The sequence below is a fragment of the Otolemur garnettii genome, unplaced genomic scaffold (assembly GCF_000181295.1).
Source record: "Otolemur garnettii isolate 467f Iridium unplaced genomic scaffold, OtoGar3 scaffold00031, whole genome shotgun sequence".
Taxonomy (NCBI): domain Eukaryota; kingdom Metazoa; phylum Chordata; class Mammalia; order Primates; family Galagidae; genus Otolemur; species Otolemur garnettii.
Window position 1 is genome coordinate 16,971,861 of NW_003852426.1, and position 17,352 is coordinate 16,989,212.

Below are 17,352 nucleotides of genomic sequence, written 5' to 3' on the forward strand. Positions count from 1 at the left end.
CAGTCATAACTTGTGCTGAATACTGAGCATAGACTATCTGGATTTACATCTTGGCTGTAACACTCACTAGTTATGTGATTTGTGCTGTCACTTAACTGCTGGGTGCCTTGGTTTCCTTAACTATAAAGAGGGAGTGACAATACTAATGTCATAGAGTTAATACAAGAATTGAGTGATTTTTTTTTTTAAATGCTCAAAATGTTGCCTGACATATAATGAGCATTCAGTGAATCCGTTATTATCATTTCTGGGAAGACATAGAAGAAACTAGTAATTATGATCGTTTCAGTGGAAGGGCACTAGGCATAGGAGCCAGGAGGACCCTTTTCTCTACACCCATTTGTCTCTCTTCAAATTACTTAAGTAAAGGGAAAGGAAATACTTCTTTTTCCCTGAAGAGATTATTACACTAATCTAGGTTAATGGTGATTAGAGGTCTGCCTGAGGCAGAAGCCACAGGAATGGAGAAGACTGGATTCAAAGCTTGTCAAAGTGTAGTCTTGCTCACCATCGGCTGTGAGTGGGCAGAAGAATAAGTCTGAGGATGGAAAGAGTTTCTTCAAAGAGAAGTGTTTTCAAGCACCCTTCACGGGGGACGACTAAAACAGTTTTTAAGATTTGACTGACCACCCTTTGTCTCTTAGGCCGATTGTATCTATGCTGTATTTATTCCCCTCCAGTCAAAATTAAATTGCAGTGAAATTATCAGTTCAGATGTTTATATCTTTGAAGCAACTCCCCTTTCCTTTGAATTCCAGGCCAAGTAAGCCCTACAACTCCAAATTTTACCTCGTCTGGTCCACTACCTCTTCATCACTAAGCAGTTAAACCTCTGCTTTATTCTGTGACTTATTTTTGTCTAGTCTTAAATCTCTTACCTGGGGCCTTTACCAACTCAGTATTGGTTCACTCACTATAAAATTTATGAAATTAATGGCAACTTGAAAAAAACACAAGCATTTCCTTTTACAATCAGGAAATCAGTCATTGGAGGAATGATGGCTGGTGTCATTGGCCAGTTTTTAGCCAACCCAACTGATTTAGTGAAGGTTCAGATGCAAATGGAAGGAAAAAGGAAACTTGAAGGAAAACCACTGAGGTAAGTTCTGCAATTACCTGACACCTTTCCCTTTGCCACCAGCATATATTGAACCTTTGCTTAATAGGTTTCTCATACAATAGTTAGTAAAGGTATTAATTCTGACTCTTTTAACTTGGAAGTTATATTCATGAAGAGGAGAACTAAGCTGATCTTTTCTTTGCATGAGGAAGTGTACGTGTTCTCTGCCAGAGAAACTGTTTGTGCACGCAGGTCTTTGCAGCTGTTCCCAGGCAAGGCAGCTAGACTAGTTTCCTATTCCACGTTAGTGTAGAGAGGTAGATCATTAAAATTTGTCCTGTTGTGAATCCCAGTTTTGCTATCGTGGTATGGTGGTGTTGAAGTTACTTAACATTTCCAGTCTCAGTGTTTTCTTGTTTAAAAGAGGCTTTCTCAGGAGGCCTTCACTGGGGCCAAAAACCTTGCTTTCTCTCCTTTCTCCAGGAAAGAAGGGAAGTAGCAAAGTTAACCTTGAACATGGTTTCCACTTCCTTATTGAATCCCATTTCTCATATATCTTGAGGCCCTCTTTTTCCCTAGTGTATGGGAAATTTTTTATTATGCTTTTGTGATATAAAATCCTCTTATTATGTTACCTTATGTTATTGAAGTCTGCCTTTCTTGAAAAGACTTTATGTACAACAACTTTGAAATACCACTTGGCTCATTTGCAGATAGATAAGATGCTTCCAGGAAAGAGGGAAAGGTCAGGACGCCTGAAGCTGGGTGTAAAGGGATCTGAACACCCAAAGGAGGGTTTGGGGCCATCTTTGAGTGTTCACCACTGACCATTGCTCTCCATTCCCCTCCTCTTCTCACAGTTTCTGGTGAGATTCAGAAATAAAAAGCCACACAGCTAGTAAGCAGTCAAGGTTAGCATTTGAGTCCAGGTTTTTCTGACCATAAACAGCCCAGACTTTTCTTTTATGCTAAAGGTCTCCATATTGGCTTCACTAGTTAGCACACTCTTCCTCATCTATCTACAGAAAATGAGAAAAATTATTATAGCAAATTTTCATAAAGCTAAAACTGTTCAATTTTAAAAACTGTTATTATAGGATTTTCCTTTCCTAATTTTTAGTCTAAAAATATTTCTTTTATGAGATTATGTGAGAGTCAGTGGTTTTAATAAAGTTGCTATTTTGTAAAATTAAAAAATTGGCAGGTCCCCTGAATCACTAATAAAATTAATCCAGAAGTCTGATAACCAATGTTTTCTCCTCTAATTAATAGGGGCTCTGATGATATAAAATATCAAGCAACTTAGTTTAATTTGTTTAATAACCTGAGAAGATAATAGGGTGATAATTTATAAAAGTTTCATTAAATATGTTTAAATCAAATGTTGGCCTTTTTTTCCTAAAGGATTATCTGGAAATTAGACTTGGTGGCTGGCTTTAATTTCTAACAATTCTAGATAAACAATGTTACTTTATTCCAACCTGTAATAGCTATAGGTGAAGCTTTCACAATTGACTGCCTTTTATACTCAGGAACACATAGAGTCATTTTTATTGTTATTTTCCTCAGATTCCGAGGCGTGCATCATGCATTTGCAAAAATCTTAGCTGAAGGAGGAATACGTGGGCTTTGGGCAGGCTGGGTGCCCAATATACAAAGAGCAGCACTGGTGAATATGGGAGGTAATGGAAACTTTATTGAATTCCGAGAAGTCGTAATTGCCTTAATACTTGTAATTACAAGCATTTATGTAAGAGAAATTAAAACTTTTACTATTTTAAAAAATGTAGATTGGTGATAGGCTGCACAGATGTCGTAGTCACGATTAAATTTTCTCCCTAAAATATTTTCACTTTATTCTGCGTTTGTACATGAAAAGGATTTCAGAAGACAGAGAATTCATAAGTCTTATGAATTTCATAAGACAGATAAATTATGGCAATAAGGAGACAAGGCCAAACTACTTCTAAGTTCTCCTCTGCAGTCCAGACCTGCCTTTAAAAGGAAAACTTACATTTCTAACTATCTGATAGTCACTATATCCAGACTCTTATTCCTAAATAATCTATGTTATGCAGTCTGGCACTCTGGGCTAGAAATCTGAATGTTCCCTTAACTCATATCTACCCATCACTTCCCACACTTACTTTCTTATCAATTTCTTCTGTCTTCTAAGTGCTTCTTAAACATCTTTTCCCCCTTTAACACCTACTACTGAGTACCCTTAAAATAACTATTTCTACAATACCAACCACCAAAACCTCTCATCTAGACCACTGCCACAGCCCTATAACTAGTTTCCTCCCCATCCTCAAATGTGTACCCTTTATCCAGAGTGATTTATCTGACACACAGATCTGACCATGTTAATGGTGCCCTCAAGGCTCTCTTATCAGTTTCTCATTACCCACAGAATATGGCAGAAATTTGGCAGCATTACACAGAATGACTATAAAATCTGGCCTGTACCCTCAGGGTATTGACAAATTCTTTGATTTTGTTCCAAAGAGCAAAGCAGAAAGTCCTAAGGTAAAAGGTTCACCTCCTCCACATAGCAAGCTGTTCTTCACTTTGCACTTTTTGTCCTCTTGCCTCTTCTACTTAGTTTTCTCCTGTAGATCTTTTCATACTCAGCCAAAGTGTCATCTTCACCAGTGTCCTTCTCCTGAACCTGCTGCAGACCCTTTTGTGTTAGAAGCTCTTTTGTGTGTTTCTATATAGTCCCTCCTGTTTATTGCTTCTATTTCTTGCTACTATGTGTCTGTATCTCCCACTAGATTATAAGTCCTTTGAAGGCAAGGACTGTGTTTTATTCATCTTTATTTTCCTAGTCCTTCATATATAGAAAACATTTGATGTTTTCTATATAAACATTTGATGAGTCAATTAATCAATGAAAGAATCCTTTCTGAGACCAATTAAATGATTCTAATAAATCAACATATGGCATTTTTGAGGGTTCCAGGAATATATCACTTAAATATCAAAGGAATTAAATCTATTTTCTATTTTGCTATTTTAGTCCAACTAAGTCTACTGCAGCATAGTGGTAGATATTTTGATTGTCAAGAAATCCTTAACTGTCATTTCTCAATTTGTTGCGGCCCGGATTTCTCTTCCAGCTATTTATTGGAATCTTCATTTGGATATCTCAAGCATATCACTTTGAATATGTCCAAACCAGACTCCTGTAACAAACTCTTCCTTCTGCTATTCTCAAATATATCACCACCCTTTCAGTTGTACAAGCCATAGACATAGGCTTGATTTTTGACCCTTTTCTAACTTGCTTCTATATCTAACCAATCACCAAGTCTGGTTAGTTCTATCTTCTAGAGATATTAATATCTCAAGTTCATACACTTCTCTCCATCCCTAGAGCTACTCCTTTGTCCAAGTTTTGTGTTTCTGCTTCCCCTGTACCACCAATTTTGCGCAACTGTGCCTTTGAAACTGTCAGTATCACTATAGCCTATTGTTTTATTTTTTAAAACTGCAGGTTTTCACCTTTACCATCTAAATGGCAGGTCTGTCTTTTGAATTGTTTATACTCAAGGCCTTGTGGTCCTCTTCAATGTCCCACTCTCACTCCATACTCAATCTGCTGGCTAACCCTGCTGAGTTTACTTCCAGAAGTTATCTAGAATTCTACCAGACTTCCACAACTCCCTTATCTAAGCCATCAGCCTCTCTTGTCAGGATTACTGAAATAGTCTCATATATATGAGGGTAGACAATTAATTTCACAACTCATTCCAGAAAAAAAATGCTAAATACCTCATTGCTAAATATCACTGCAGTCACCAGATGGCCAAGGGGAGTACTTCACAGGTCACCATAATGATAAACTTAATTGTCCAACCTTGTCATCTGTCTACTCTCAATAAAACTGCCAGATCAGAACTATTTGCTCTTACTATATAGTAGCCCAAGACAGTCACTCACCTGCTGAGAGCCCTTCCCTGGCTTTTGATGATTGCCATCAGCTGGACTCTTCTTCTCTGCTCCTGCTAGACCGGTCTTCTGGCTGTCCCTCTAGTATCCCAGGCTGAATCTGCCTGGGGCTAGAACACATGCTGTTCTTCTGCGTAGGACACTTTCTCTTTGATATCTGCAGAGTTTATTTTCTCAGGCTTCTTTTTGGTCCCTGCCCACCTGTCACCTTATTGAGAGGCCTCCCTTGACCAATCTATTTAAAATTCATATACACTGCTCCTCCCTACCCTCTGGGACTCCCTCTCCCTTCCCTTGCTTATTTGTCTTCAGAGTATTAACTTTAAGAGCAAGTACATCTGAAACACCATGTAGTTTGCTTTTTGTGTTGTCTTGTCTCCCAGTAGAGAACAGGGACTTTTGTTCACTATGTCCTAGTTCCTGCAGTAGTGCCAGGTTCACAGTAGGCACCCACGTATTGGTGAATGATCAAATGGACTTATCCCTTCTTGACGCACTACAATTCATTTACTATACGTGAGGGCTGTCCTTATAGAACTCCAGCATTGTGGTGTTCCTCCCCTATTTAAAATCCTCCAATAGCTCTTCAGTGTCATTAGAAAAAAAGTAGAAAAGGATTAATATAGAATAATGGTCAGGACTTTTTGTTTGTAATTAACAGTATCTCAATTCAGTCTAACTTTGGCTAAAAAAAAGAAATGTATCAGCTCAAATAGTGAAAGCCCCAGGGGTTGAGCTGACTTTAGACATAACTAGATTCAGATGTTCAAATGATACCGTTAAGTATCTGTTTCTTCCTCTGTTTCTCTCCCTCCATCTGAAGCTCAGCTTGAGAATAAAAATAGTATATTCCATCTTGGTACACAATCCTGCCCTAAGCCTAGCTTATTCTTGACATAAAAGATATTTACTGTTGAACGAACAGTTAAACCTTTTTCCATTGCCAGATTTAACCACTTATGATACAGTGAAACACTACTTGGTATTGAATACACCTCTTGAGGACAATATCATGACTCATGGTTTGTCAAGGTAAGCGATTGTTTTGGTTTGACTTTCTCTATTTTTTTTTTCTGTATTACCTTTTCTTTTATATTTTGCATAAACTCTAACAGATTATCTTTTAATCTGATATCACCAGATTAAAGTATCACCCTTAGAGAAGGGTTTTAGTACATTTATAAAGGGTAATTTCCTCAAAGCTTGTTACAGTTAAAATGGGGATGAGACAGACAAAGTTGCAGGATATTTCAGATTAAACCTCTAAAAGTATTTGCACCTTGCTGTGGCCATCCCAGGAATAGGTTCTGATGATTGACTCAATTCAACAGATATGCTTGAGCACCTTTTATGTTAAAGGCAGTGAGCACAAAGGAGGTGAATTCAACTCCTGCCCAGGGAACTTCCCAAGTATAAAAATACTGTGCAGTTTGAGACCAGCCTGAGCCACAGTGAGATCTTGTCTCTACTAAAAATGGAAAAATTAGCCTGTGTCATGGTGGGTGCCTGTAGTACCCATTAGTTGGGAGGCTAAGGCAGAAGGATTGCTTAAACCCAGGAGTTTGAGGTTGCTGTGAACAAGGCTGACACTATAGCTATATCTAGCCTGGACAGCAGAGTGAGAGACTGTCAGAGAGAGAGAGGCAGAAAGAAATAAAAATACTTGGCAATAAATGCTGAAAGAAAGTGACTAGTATTTGTAGGGTTCAGAGGAGGGAGAAAAAGTAACCAATTAGAAGGACCCACAAAAGGGGTAGAATTAGGTATCAGTTATGAGGAGATGTGGCTCTTCACAGACAGAAACCAGAGGAAGGGCATTCCAGGAAGGGGCAATACCCTACTATCACTGTAACACAGTTTCAAACTATTCACTAGTAGGAGCAATTTTATAAATGTCTACTGCCCTTGACATTCTAGTAATTTCATTCACTGATGAATGAAATCATCATCTGATCTTGTTTTTAAATTCTAGAAACCCTCATGCTGTTTTAGACAATCTCAAAATTATATTAATAATGTCAAATCAATGATATTGGGATGCACACACACACGTGAATTTAAATGCACTAAGAATATTCCTGACTCAGGGCTTTTGCATGTGCTGTTCCATCTGTTTCTAATACCCTTCTCCCAGGTCATCTCATAGCCATATCCTTTTTGCCACTCAATTCTGCTGTTACCCCAAGATTCCTTCCCTGCCTGCCTAACATCCAGCTACTCTCTATCACATTTGCTCATTCTTTTTCCATAGCCCTTATTAGCATCTGAAATTATTTATTTCTCTTCTGCCTCTCTCCAATTAGAAGGCAAGGTCCTACCTCTCTTGTTCACTACCTAAAAGAATGCCTGGCCCCAGTAGGTATTCAGTGCATAATTTTAGGCTGATGTTCTTTTTGGTTTTATTTATTTATTTTACCTCTTTAAGGGTTTGATTTAGCATTTATTTTAAGGTAAAAGCACATTATTATAAACATAATATATTTCATATTCTTTCTAAATGTCAGATTCCCTTTCTTAAAATAAAAGCTGGTACATACTATCTTTCCACTTCATTTCTTTGTATGTGTAGTTTATGTTCTGGACTAGTAGCTTCTATTCTGGGAACACCAGCTGATGTCATCAAAAGCCGAATAATGAATCAACCGCGAGATAAACTGGGAAGGTAGGTAGAAAGTCTTTAGTATTCCTGGGCTTGAATGACTATAATAATATTGTTCTTTAAAGATCCTTCCCTGGCTCTATTCTTGATATTTGTGTGTTTTTGTGTTCAGTGAGAAAACTGTTTTTATGCAATTATCTACTCTTTGTCTAATAAAAAAGTGCTATGGCTTTGGGGAAATAAGCTAATTAACAGTCATATTAGTTAGACACAAGGTATTCATTGTTGACTTTATTGTTTTCAAAGAGTTTTTGAAAGCATACTCTGCTGAGAATTCACAGAGCACTTTCTTCAGAAGCTTATGACTTACAGGTAACATGGAGAATTTTATTTGATATAAACTAGTATGTTTTTTCTGGAAGAAATCAGGTGGAGAAAATTCAAAGTCTAAGACAAAGGCGGGGGGAATGAATCAGAATAGTCAACCTTAGAAATAACTTTAAGTTCGAAAGAATTTAACTATATCTATAGAACCACAAATGATTTGTCTAAACTCTCAGAAGATATCTAACATACAATAAGTGTTTCCTTAGACTGTATTGTTGTATTTATACATCTTTTTATACAGAAGAAATTTAACAAAACTGTCTTGTTTTCTTTGCAGGGGACTTTTGTATAAATCATCAACAGACTGCTTGATTCAGGCTGTTCAAGGGGAAGGATTCATGAGTCTATATAAAGGCTTTTTACCATCTTGGCTGAGAATGGTAAAGTTAGGTTGTTTTTTTGGTTTTTTTTAACTTCCCCGTTTTTCTTTTCTTTGTACTTAAATTACTTTTAATCAGTAAGTATTTTCCCTTTTCTCTTCTGATTTGCATCATGGCTCTGCCCCCAAATCAAGTTCCTTTCTTTTTTAAAAAAAAAATTTTATGTTTTCTTTCACCTCTTCTTAGGGTTATATTGCCTTTCTTGGTAGATTAAGGTAAAATAAATGAGTTACATCCATTAATGAATAGGTGGATAGATTTTCTGTAATGAACAACCTTTAGCAATCTATTTAGTTATATTTTAATATAGTAGTTTGGGACAGGTTTACAAACTTTACAGTAAAGACCTTCTTAAGAAAAATGTGCTGTTTCAAACAAAATTTGTCACTTCGATGGCAAATGTTATATTACTCATTAGTATCTATTACCATGAAACTCTGTTTAGTAAGAAACTATTATGTCATTTTTATTTGGAGATGTTTTTACTGAAGTCAACTAAGATGTAGAGTTAGATAGACTTACTTAAATAAGATACCAAATATAATAGAAAGACTCGTATCTTTTTTAAGTTAGAAAATATTTGAAAGAATCAATGAGTTATGAGTTTAACAATCTTAGAAAACAAAATTAGCATAATATAACTGTATAACGTAATATTATATATTAATATATTTTAATTGAGTACCTATTCCATGCAAAGCCTGTGCTAAGGGTTTATCTTTGAATTAGAAACTGTAAGTGATGAGTGTTATTGGGAGGAGTGCATGGTACTATACAAACGTATAGCAGATAACTACAGCCTAGGCTGGCAGATATGAAAACTGTACTGGAGAATGGATTTCAAACTGAGATTTGAAGAATGAGTAGGATTTAGCCAGGTAAAGAAAGAAAGATTCTCTTTAGAGGGAAAGTTGGAGTGGACAGAGAGCATGATGAATTCAGAGAACCAAAGGAAGGCCAGCAAGGCAAGGCACAGACACCTGGCAGGGAGAGGCAGAGGATGAGGCCAGACAGAGGCAGCCATCCGTGTGGGAAGGACATCTGGACCATAAGAGTGATGGTACCAGCTTCACATAATCTGCTTTTCTAGAAAAATCATTCTGGCTGCCACATGGATTAGGGAAAGGCCAAGAATACTGGTAAATGGGAGATATTGGTGGCTTGAACAAAAGCACGATGTGGGAACAGATGATAAGTTTTAAAAATTAAGGTGGTAGAAAGGAAATGGAAACACAACTAACGTGATAGGGAGGGGGGAATGGATGGAGACAATAAGGAAAAGGCTGGCTTCATTCCCAGGCTCCTGCCCATAAAACTGATGATAATATCATTTCCTAAATAGGGATCATTGTCAGGGAAGAAGCTTTGGGAATAAAATAAGGTTAGTTTTAGATATGTGAATTTTTTTATACCCCTAGGACATCTGATAGAGATGTCTAGATAACTTAGTATATTGATCTAGATCTTAAGAGAATACAGGGTTGGAGATTTAGAGCACTGTCAGAGCATAGATGGTAATTGAAGCTTTGGTAATAAATGATATCACTAAGGAATGATAGCTGTCTGTTAAAGTGAAATTAATAGCCAAAGCCCCCAGCAATATCTGATACAAAGGTGTGTACCACAGTAAAAAAAAATGATGGTCTTGATTATACCTTAAAATTATGTCAAAACTGTGGGTACTTCTTACTGGAAAGGTAGATTTTGATTTGGCCTGCATGAATCAGGCAGCATTATAGGTGCTGGTAAAACTAAAGAGTAAGACACAGTCTTCACACTAGAGGAACTTACAGTGCGATGTGGAAGTTAAACATGCAGGTAGTTAAAATCACAGAAAGAATACATAAATACTACTAAATTGCTTGGTATGTAGCCAAAACAGCTCATCATCTTTATGACTTAACTCGCTGAATTCTCCCAGTAATCTGTGCCGTAGGTAACTATCCTACCCCTCTTTTATAGGGACGGAAACAGAAGCATAAAGAGTCTAACTAACTTGATCAAGAGAAGATGGTTGTTAACTAGTAATTCGGGGCACCAAACGCAGGCAGCCTGGTGCCAGAGGAAGCAGCTTTACTAAGGAGGATGTATTAGTTCTCTGCCAGTGGTGTGAATGACACTCTGTGGGCACATAAACAGTAGAGTAAAAATTGCTGTTGCTGTGTTTGGGCAGTCACAAAAGGCCTCAGGGACTGGTATTTGATCCAGGCTTTGAAGCACTGGTAGGCATCTTTTAAGAGAAATGTTAGGGAGCAACATGAACAAAGGCATCATGTTATGTGCAGGCCGGTTATATTTGAAGAACTACAGAAAATTTAGTGGGGCTGGGGAATAGGTCCTTGGAGGGGAGGTAGTAGGATAAGGCCAGAGAAATATGTAAGGACCGTGTTGGGAAGAACCTTGTGGACCCAGATTAGTAGTTTAGGTGTAACCCTATAGTCGTCAGCAACCACCTGTGTAAGCACAAGAGCCATGTGCTGAGATCTGTTTGGCAGTGAGAGTACTTTGGAAGCAGTATAGAAGATACATTGAAAGCGAGGATACAATAAAGTAAGTTTTAGCAGTGGTCTAAGGTAAAATAAGGAGACCTTTAGATGGCTGTAGAAATGGAGAGAAGATAGATTTTAGGGAGATTTATGGTTAACTCCACAGGACTTAGTAACTGACTACATGTGGAAGGCGAGGAACAAAAAAAATGATACTTTAATGTTTCTAGTGTGGGAGGCCAGGAGAATGGGTGAGACTAGTGCTGAAATACAAAATCAGGTTCTGGGGGTGGAGGGGCAGGAATGATATCCAAGCACAAAGGGTGAGACCACTCAATCTGTCCCATTCTCTTTATACATGAGACTCAGGAAGTATAAATGACCAAAAAAAAAAAAAAAAAAAAGAGTTCATGTATACATTACTTTTACAATCTTGTAAGAACCTAGTGAAACTTGTAGGGTTATCCCATTTTTCAGATGAGGAAACCGTCATTCGAAGTGTAAGGACCTTGCTCAAGTTCATGTAGCTAGTATATGGCAGAATTGACTGCAAGTCTGTTCCGCCCAAAACCTCATGCTCCTTACTAATACAATACATTGAGTTTCTCAAGATCCTGTGGTTAGTTATAGAAGTTTTAAAAGAGACAGTTTGTAGTTAAGAGGGGTATTACCAGAGAAAGACTGGCTGCCCATCAAATGTGTCATTGCCTTATTGATTTGCCATAGTAGGTAGGTCACCTTGAGTTCCAGAAACCTGACTCATGAGCACCTCCTAGTAAATGTCCCTTGAAAAATACAGAATTCACCTCAGGTCATTCCATTGAAACCAACAATCAGGACAGAGTATCTGGCTCATTCACATCGCACAAAACATTTGGCTAATGATCCAGATACTCAAGTCCTCTGATAACATGTTTCCTCCTAAACTCAAGTTATTTGAGGACCCAAATAATAATCAAAAAGTTGCTTGCTAAACACAGGATCACAACAGGAGGAGCTTATTTGTAAAGCTAATATTTAAGAACATCAACCCAAGAGAGGTCCTACATGTTCAGCTCCACAATAATAAACATGGAAAAGGACACTACTTCTGCTCCTTTCCAGCTGGCAAATGATAGACTGGAGGAATCATCATCATCATGGGTTCATATACACTTGGATCATTTATAGTGGTCACAGTTACAGCAGTGAGAAACCAGCAAGTACTGTCCCTGCCCACAGGCACTCCTGGAGAGAGGATCAGCATATTCCCTTTACATACCACCCACAGTCTTTGGCTTTGTGATCTCCCTCTCTATTCAAAACAAAACTCCATCCCAATCCCTTCTACTAGGTAGAGGTAATGGGACCTTGCTTTACTCAGTCTCTGATTTTTATTTCATTTGCTATGGTTTTCTCACTATAAGAAAGAGGAAGAAGACGGGTTACCACAGCAACTAGGAATGATTGCACACACCATTTTTTTTTAAATTAAATCATAGCTGTGTACATTAATGCAATCATGGGGTACAATGTGCTGGTTTTATATACAACTTGAAATGTTTTCATCAAACTGGTTAACATAGCCTTCACGGCATTTTCTTATATTCTACACTTAGTAAATTTCACACGTGCCCCTGTAAGATGCACCGTAGTGCACACACCATTCTTAACTGAGACCTCTTCTTCCTTGATTTAACTGTAGCTATTTCTCGGTTCACTTCATTTTTGTTGTCACAGAATATGGTATCTTCAAAGATTTATATTCCTTATTTCAAGTATATTTTCATTTAACTAACCAAGACATACTTACCTAAATCTACTATTTAATAAATTCTCAGTCTATTAATACAATATGCTCAATATTTCTAAGCACGTATGACATAAATACTGCTTTGCAAACCAGCCAAATACATTGTACATTCTAATCACTTCAAGTTCTTCCTCTCCTCTCGTATGATAGCATTCTTCTCTGATCAGTAATCAGAACTGAACTAGACGGGAGTTATTAGATGCCAGGCATCCTTTCCTGTTTCAGTGTTCTCCCCTGTGATATCTCTCTGTTAGTGTTTATATGTTTAGTATTTATATATCTTCTCTTAACCCTTATCTTTTTATAATTCCTTTAGTTTATAGCTACATCTTCATTTAAGTTAAGCTCTTCTGAGCTAGAAGCTTCTTTTCCTATTTAATGTGAATTTGTATATGCAAGTTGAGACATCGGGTGGTAGTTTAATGACCTAACTCTCAAGGAATAATCTGCCTTCCTCATTTTCGAGTTCTTAAGTGTCTTATTAACAAACTACATGTGGAAGAGTCCAGCCTGGAATACCAGGCATCCCAAGTTCTGGTCCTTTAACCATTAATGGTTCATAAAAGAACCCTGGAAATGGAAACCTGAAGCCTGTGGTCTAGCTCTACAGCATACTGACCAGCACGTGATTGTTAAGCCTCAGTGTCCTCATCTAAAAAAAATAGGGATATTATTAATACCTTTCCTTTCCATTGTAAATTGTTGTTGAGAGAAACCTGTGATAAGTGAAACATGAAAATGCCTTATATATTATAAAGTAAGTGCTTTACAGACGTGAAATACAAAAACACTTGTTTTCAGCTGAAGTTGGTTCAAAATGACTTTGTCATTCACAGATTGTATGCATATGTGCAGAATATTCGTAATTGCTTTGAAATATGCACTAACTTCTTTGGTTAATCTTTCAGACCCCTTGGTCACTGGTGTTCTGGCTTACTTATGAAAAAATCAGAGAGATGAGTGGAGTCAGTCCATTTTAATCCCTTAAAGATACAGTGATCAATATTGTTGAAATATGGGCATCTGCAACACACACCCCCTATTATTTCTACCTCTTTAGGAAGACAACTGAATCCACACGGAAACTGTGATTTATAGGGGGCAGCACTTTATTTTTCTCTGGAAACTTGAGTTCCTCTTTGGCTCCTCTTTTTGTCCAAAAGTGATCTGGTCAGATCTCACAAGTCCGCCTAATGAGACCCAGCACAGCATTTTCTAAAGAAGAATTGAACCCTGACCACTTTCATCTTGGGCGAGAAGGTTTGGCCTTTGAGAGGCTATTCTGTGCTGAAGAGCCTGCTTAGAGGAGGCATGCCAGGCGGGAGCCAGCATCTCAGATCTGAAGTAGACCATAGGAATATGGAAGACTGTATCCAGAGTGCTTAAGGAATACATTCAAGCTGTTCACGTCAGCATTATAATTGACAGTTCATTTTGCTGCTGCTGTTGAAAGTGTACATATTGTAAATTAAGGGGAGGCGAGTGGAAATTCACGAATATACATTTTGAGTTTCCCTAGTGTGGAAGAAAGTTGACGCACCTTTTCTTCCCAGGAGGGTAAAAAAAAAAAAAAATCAATTTGCGATGGTGTTGGGATTTCAAGGAAAGAAGCTGCTCTCTGTCAGTGCCCTCTCCTTAGATCTGTGTTGACTGGTTGGTATCCACTGCATACGCTAATAATGTTCCCTCACAGCCACAGACTCTGAATGTTGATGAAAAGAGAAAAAAGAATTTGCCTTGTTACATATCCTGTTACAACTCAGATATGTGACCAGCTCTTAAGAATCTTAATATATAAGAATTGCAGGTTATTTGATTAAAATCTAGTTGTATATGTCCTTCCATAAACCACCTTTTGTTACCATCAGCCTTTTAGTAGTATTTTGAAAGCAAGGCTGATAGGAAGTCAGCCCACTCTGCCATACGTTTTCATCCCCTTGCCCTAAGACTAAGGGCTCGAAAGAGACAGGGAGACTCAGAAATCACACTAAAACTGTCAGTAGCCTGAATCTTACTCAGTTGCAAAACCTTCTTGCCTACAAAGTGATAAGTATGAGCTGTCAAGGAGATACAGTTATATCTCCAATCTTTGAATCATATCCTTGTTCTTATTTTAGAAAGGTGAGAGATTTCTTCAGATTCACCTGCATAGCACTTGCTCCCCCAACCTCAGACAGTGGGCGTTTCTGGATAGATGGCTGTGGTTATGGGTAAAAGCTGTAACTGTTAAAAGTAGGAAAATGCAAGAAACTCAAACTCAAGAAAGAGCTAACCAAACTATTTGTTATGATGGACAAGAAAGATTTTGAATAGAAAAACGTTTACAAATGCTTGTGGTTGCACCAATGTATAATCACTGCCATTTTAAGAGGGGGACATAAACTTCAAAATATATTTTAATGTGATGTATTACTATGCAGTGGCTTATTCTTTTTCTATTTGCAGACTGTGAAGTTTAATCTCTTCCTATCTTTAGGTAGTCTACGTTTCCATTGCATTTGTCAATTTGTAATTGAGTTGTTAAATATATTTAATATATTACTATGTGCTTAAATTCCCAAGTGTTCTGCACTGACTCACTCTGGGGAAATTATAGTTTTTTATGTTTTGTAATTTTTAAAATTAAGTAAAGACTGGATCAAAATAATTACATGCAAACTGGACCTTGAAAAGATTGATTTAGCTTTATTCTTTGGGGGGCTTGGGGTAAAAACATTGCTCGAGTACTGACGCTAATCCTTGGTTATCTGAATCAACATGAATAACTGAAGTTTTTGACCTGAAATGATTTCTTGGGATTATCTGGTTTAAATATCTGATTTTGCATTTTAGAAACTGAGGTACAGAGTAATAAAGTTGTTCATATTCCAAAGTCACTTAGTAGCAGAACCAGGATAAAAATCCAGATCACCTAATTAATACGATTATAACCGACATTTATAATGCACTAATTAGATACCAAGTAAATGTCGTATATCATCCTCACAACAACCCAGTCCAGGGCTCTTGAGTTCTGGTAATTTTAGGTCTCATATATTTTAAATGATGAATTACTTCCAGTATAAATTTTAGAGTGGAGTCACCATGCTTTAGCTTGAACTCTAAGACCCTACACAGTTGGACCACATCTGGGATATCCAACCTCAATCTATTCACAGTCCTAATTTTCTAGATGAAATTATATTCTTTAGTAATGTTGGTACTTTGCTTTATTTTTGCCAACTTGGACTCATCTTGTTCTTCTCTAAAATAATCTAAATAAAAAGAAATAATAATTTCTGTACTTTTGTGTCCATACTCATAGATTTAACAATTCCAATCTCACTTTCTTATTATAGTACTACTCTGTGTAGTATTTCCCTATTTCCTTTCAGTTTAGTATTGATAATACTCTAAAACTAAGCTTCAGCTTCTTTGCTTTCCTATTTTTCTGATCTCAAATGATTTTTTTCTTACTAAAAAAATACATTATACTTATTTTTAATTGTATATAGTTTTCTGTTCTTTATATGTATAAGTGAATTGGTATATATATATATATATACATATATATATCTCTAATTAAAAGGATGGCATTTCTGTAGTTTGCTTTCAGTGAGACATAATGGATCTTTTTTCAAGTGTTCAAAATCCTATTTGATTACAATCCACTAGTGGGTCAGACGTTGAGTTCCAATTGTATATGAATCTCTGCTCTTATTAGCATTTCTTTGCTGTTAGTTACTTGAGAAAAACTGATTACAGCTACATGAATCAACTAATTTTATCCTCATTATTTTAAGAATATGTACCTATCATAGGAGTCTGAAACTTCTCTTTCACTTTGCTAATAAAAAAAGGAATTCCAGGAGATTTAAATGTAAAAGAACTTTTCGGTTCAGTCTTCAAACATTTAAGCACATTTATTCAAAACTGACAGTTATTTGTGTTTTTCTCTGTTAATGAAAACAGATTCCTTCAGGACCTCTGTAGGAAAAATGCTTAATTCTAATACTTGATGGAAATAAACAATTCTCTTCTCCCTAATTAAACCAGGACTCTAAAAATGATTACCAAGCAGATACATATTATGATTGAATGCCAGGTAGTGTGGAAAAAAAACTGATCCTGGACTCTAATGATCTTTATTCTATTCTGGTTTCTACTTCTGACAGTAATGTAAAGTAGAACCAAGTCCCTTCTCTGAGTTTACATTTCTTTATAAGATGAAGTCATTGAACTCTAGAATCTTAAAAATTTCATTGGGATTTGCATTTTCTGGGTTTATTTTCTCATGTTTCATGACTGGGAAAAATTTGTTCAGATGTTAAAGTATACAGGTGGCACATTTAATTTTAAATTGCACACAAACTTTATGGCTACCCTGTATATAATATAAGCTTCTTATGTGGCTGGACTTTCTCACTCTGAAGTCCAACCTCAATAGGGAAATGGTCATTTTCCAGTGGGGAGCTCTGAGCATGTCATCCCACATCCTTACCTCCAGTTGGTCCCGCATGCACACGTAATAAAAATTAAAATCATCCAGGCTCTATTCAGGGCCCTCTCTATCTGACTTCAGCTTATCTTTCCAGCCTTTACCTTCACTGCAGACTCTCTCCTATCGCATTGCTCCACTTATTTCCCTGGACATGCTCTGTACTTGGCTGCTTTTCTCATTTGGTGTCTACCGTGTTTCCTCCACCTAACTTTCC

General features: G+C 37.0%; 1 protein-coding gene across 1 annotated transcript in view; it reads left to right on the forward strand.

Moving 5' to 3' along the window:
* The window catches only part of SLC25A27 (solute carrier family 25 member 27), a 21,250-nt gene extending 7,070 nt beyond the window's left edge, over window positions 1–14,180 (forward strand). Inside the window, 6 exon segments of the mRNA XM_003789245.3 lie at window positions 958–1,099; window positions 2,630–2,742; window positions 5,962–6,046; window positions 7,584–7,676; window positions 8,278–8,380; window positions 13,567–14,180. Of these exon segments, the coding sequence (XP_003789293.1) occupies window positions 958–1,099; window positions 2,630–2,742; window positions 5,962–6,046; window positions 7,584–7,676; window positions 8,278–8,380; window positions 13,567–13,638 (608 nt within the window). The 3' untranslated portion in view covers window positions 13,639–14,180.
* Window positions 14,181–17,352: the final 3,172 nt, after the last annotated feature.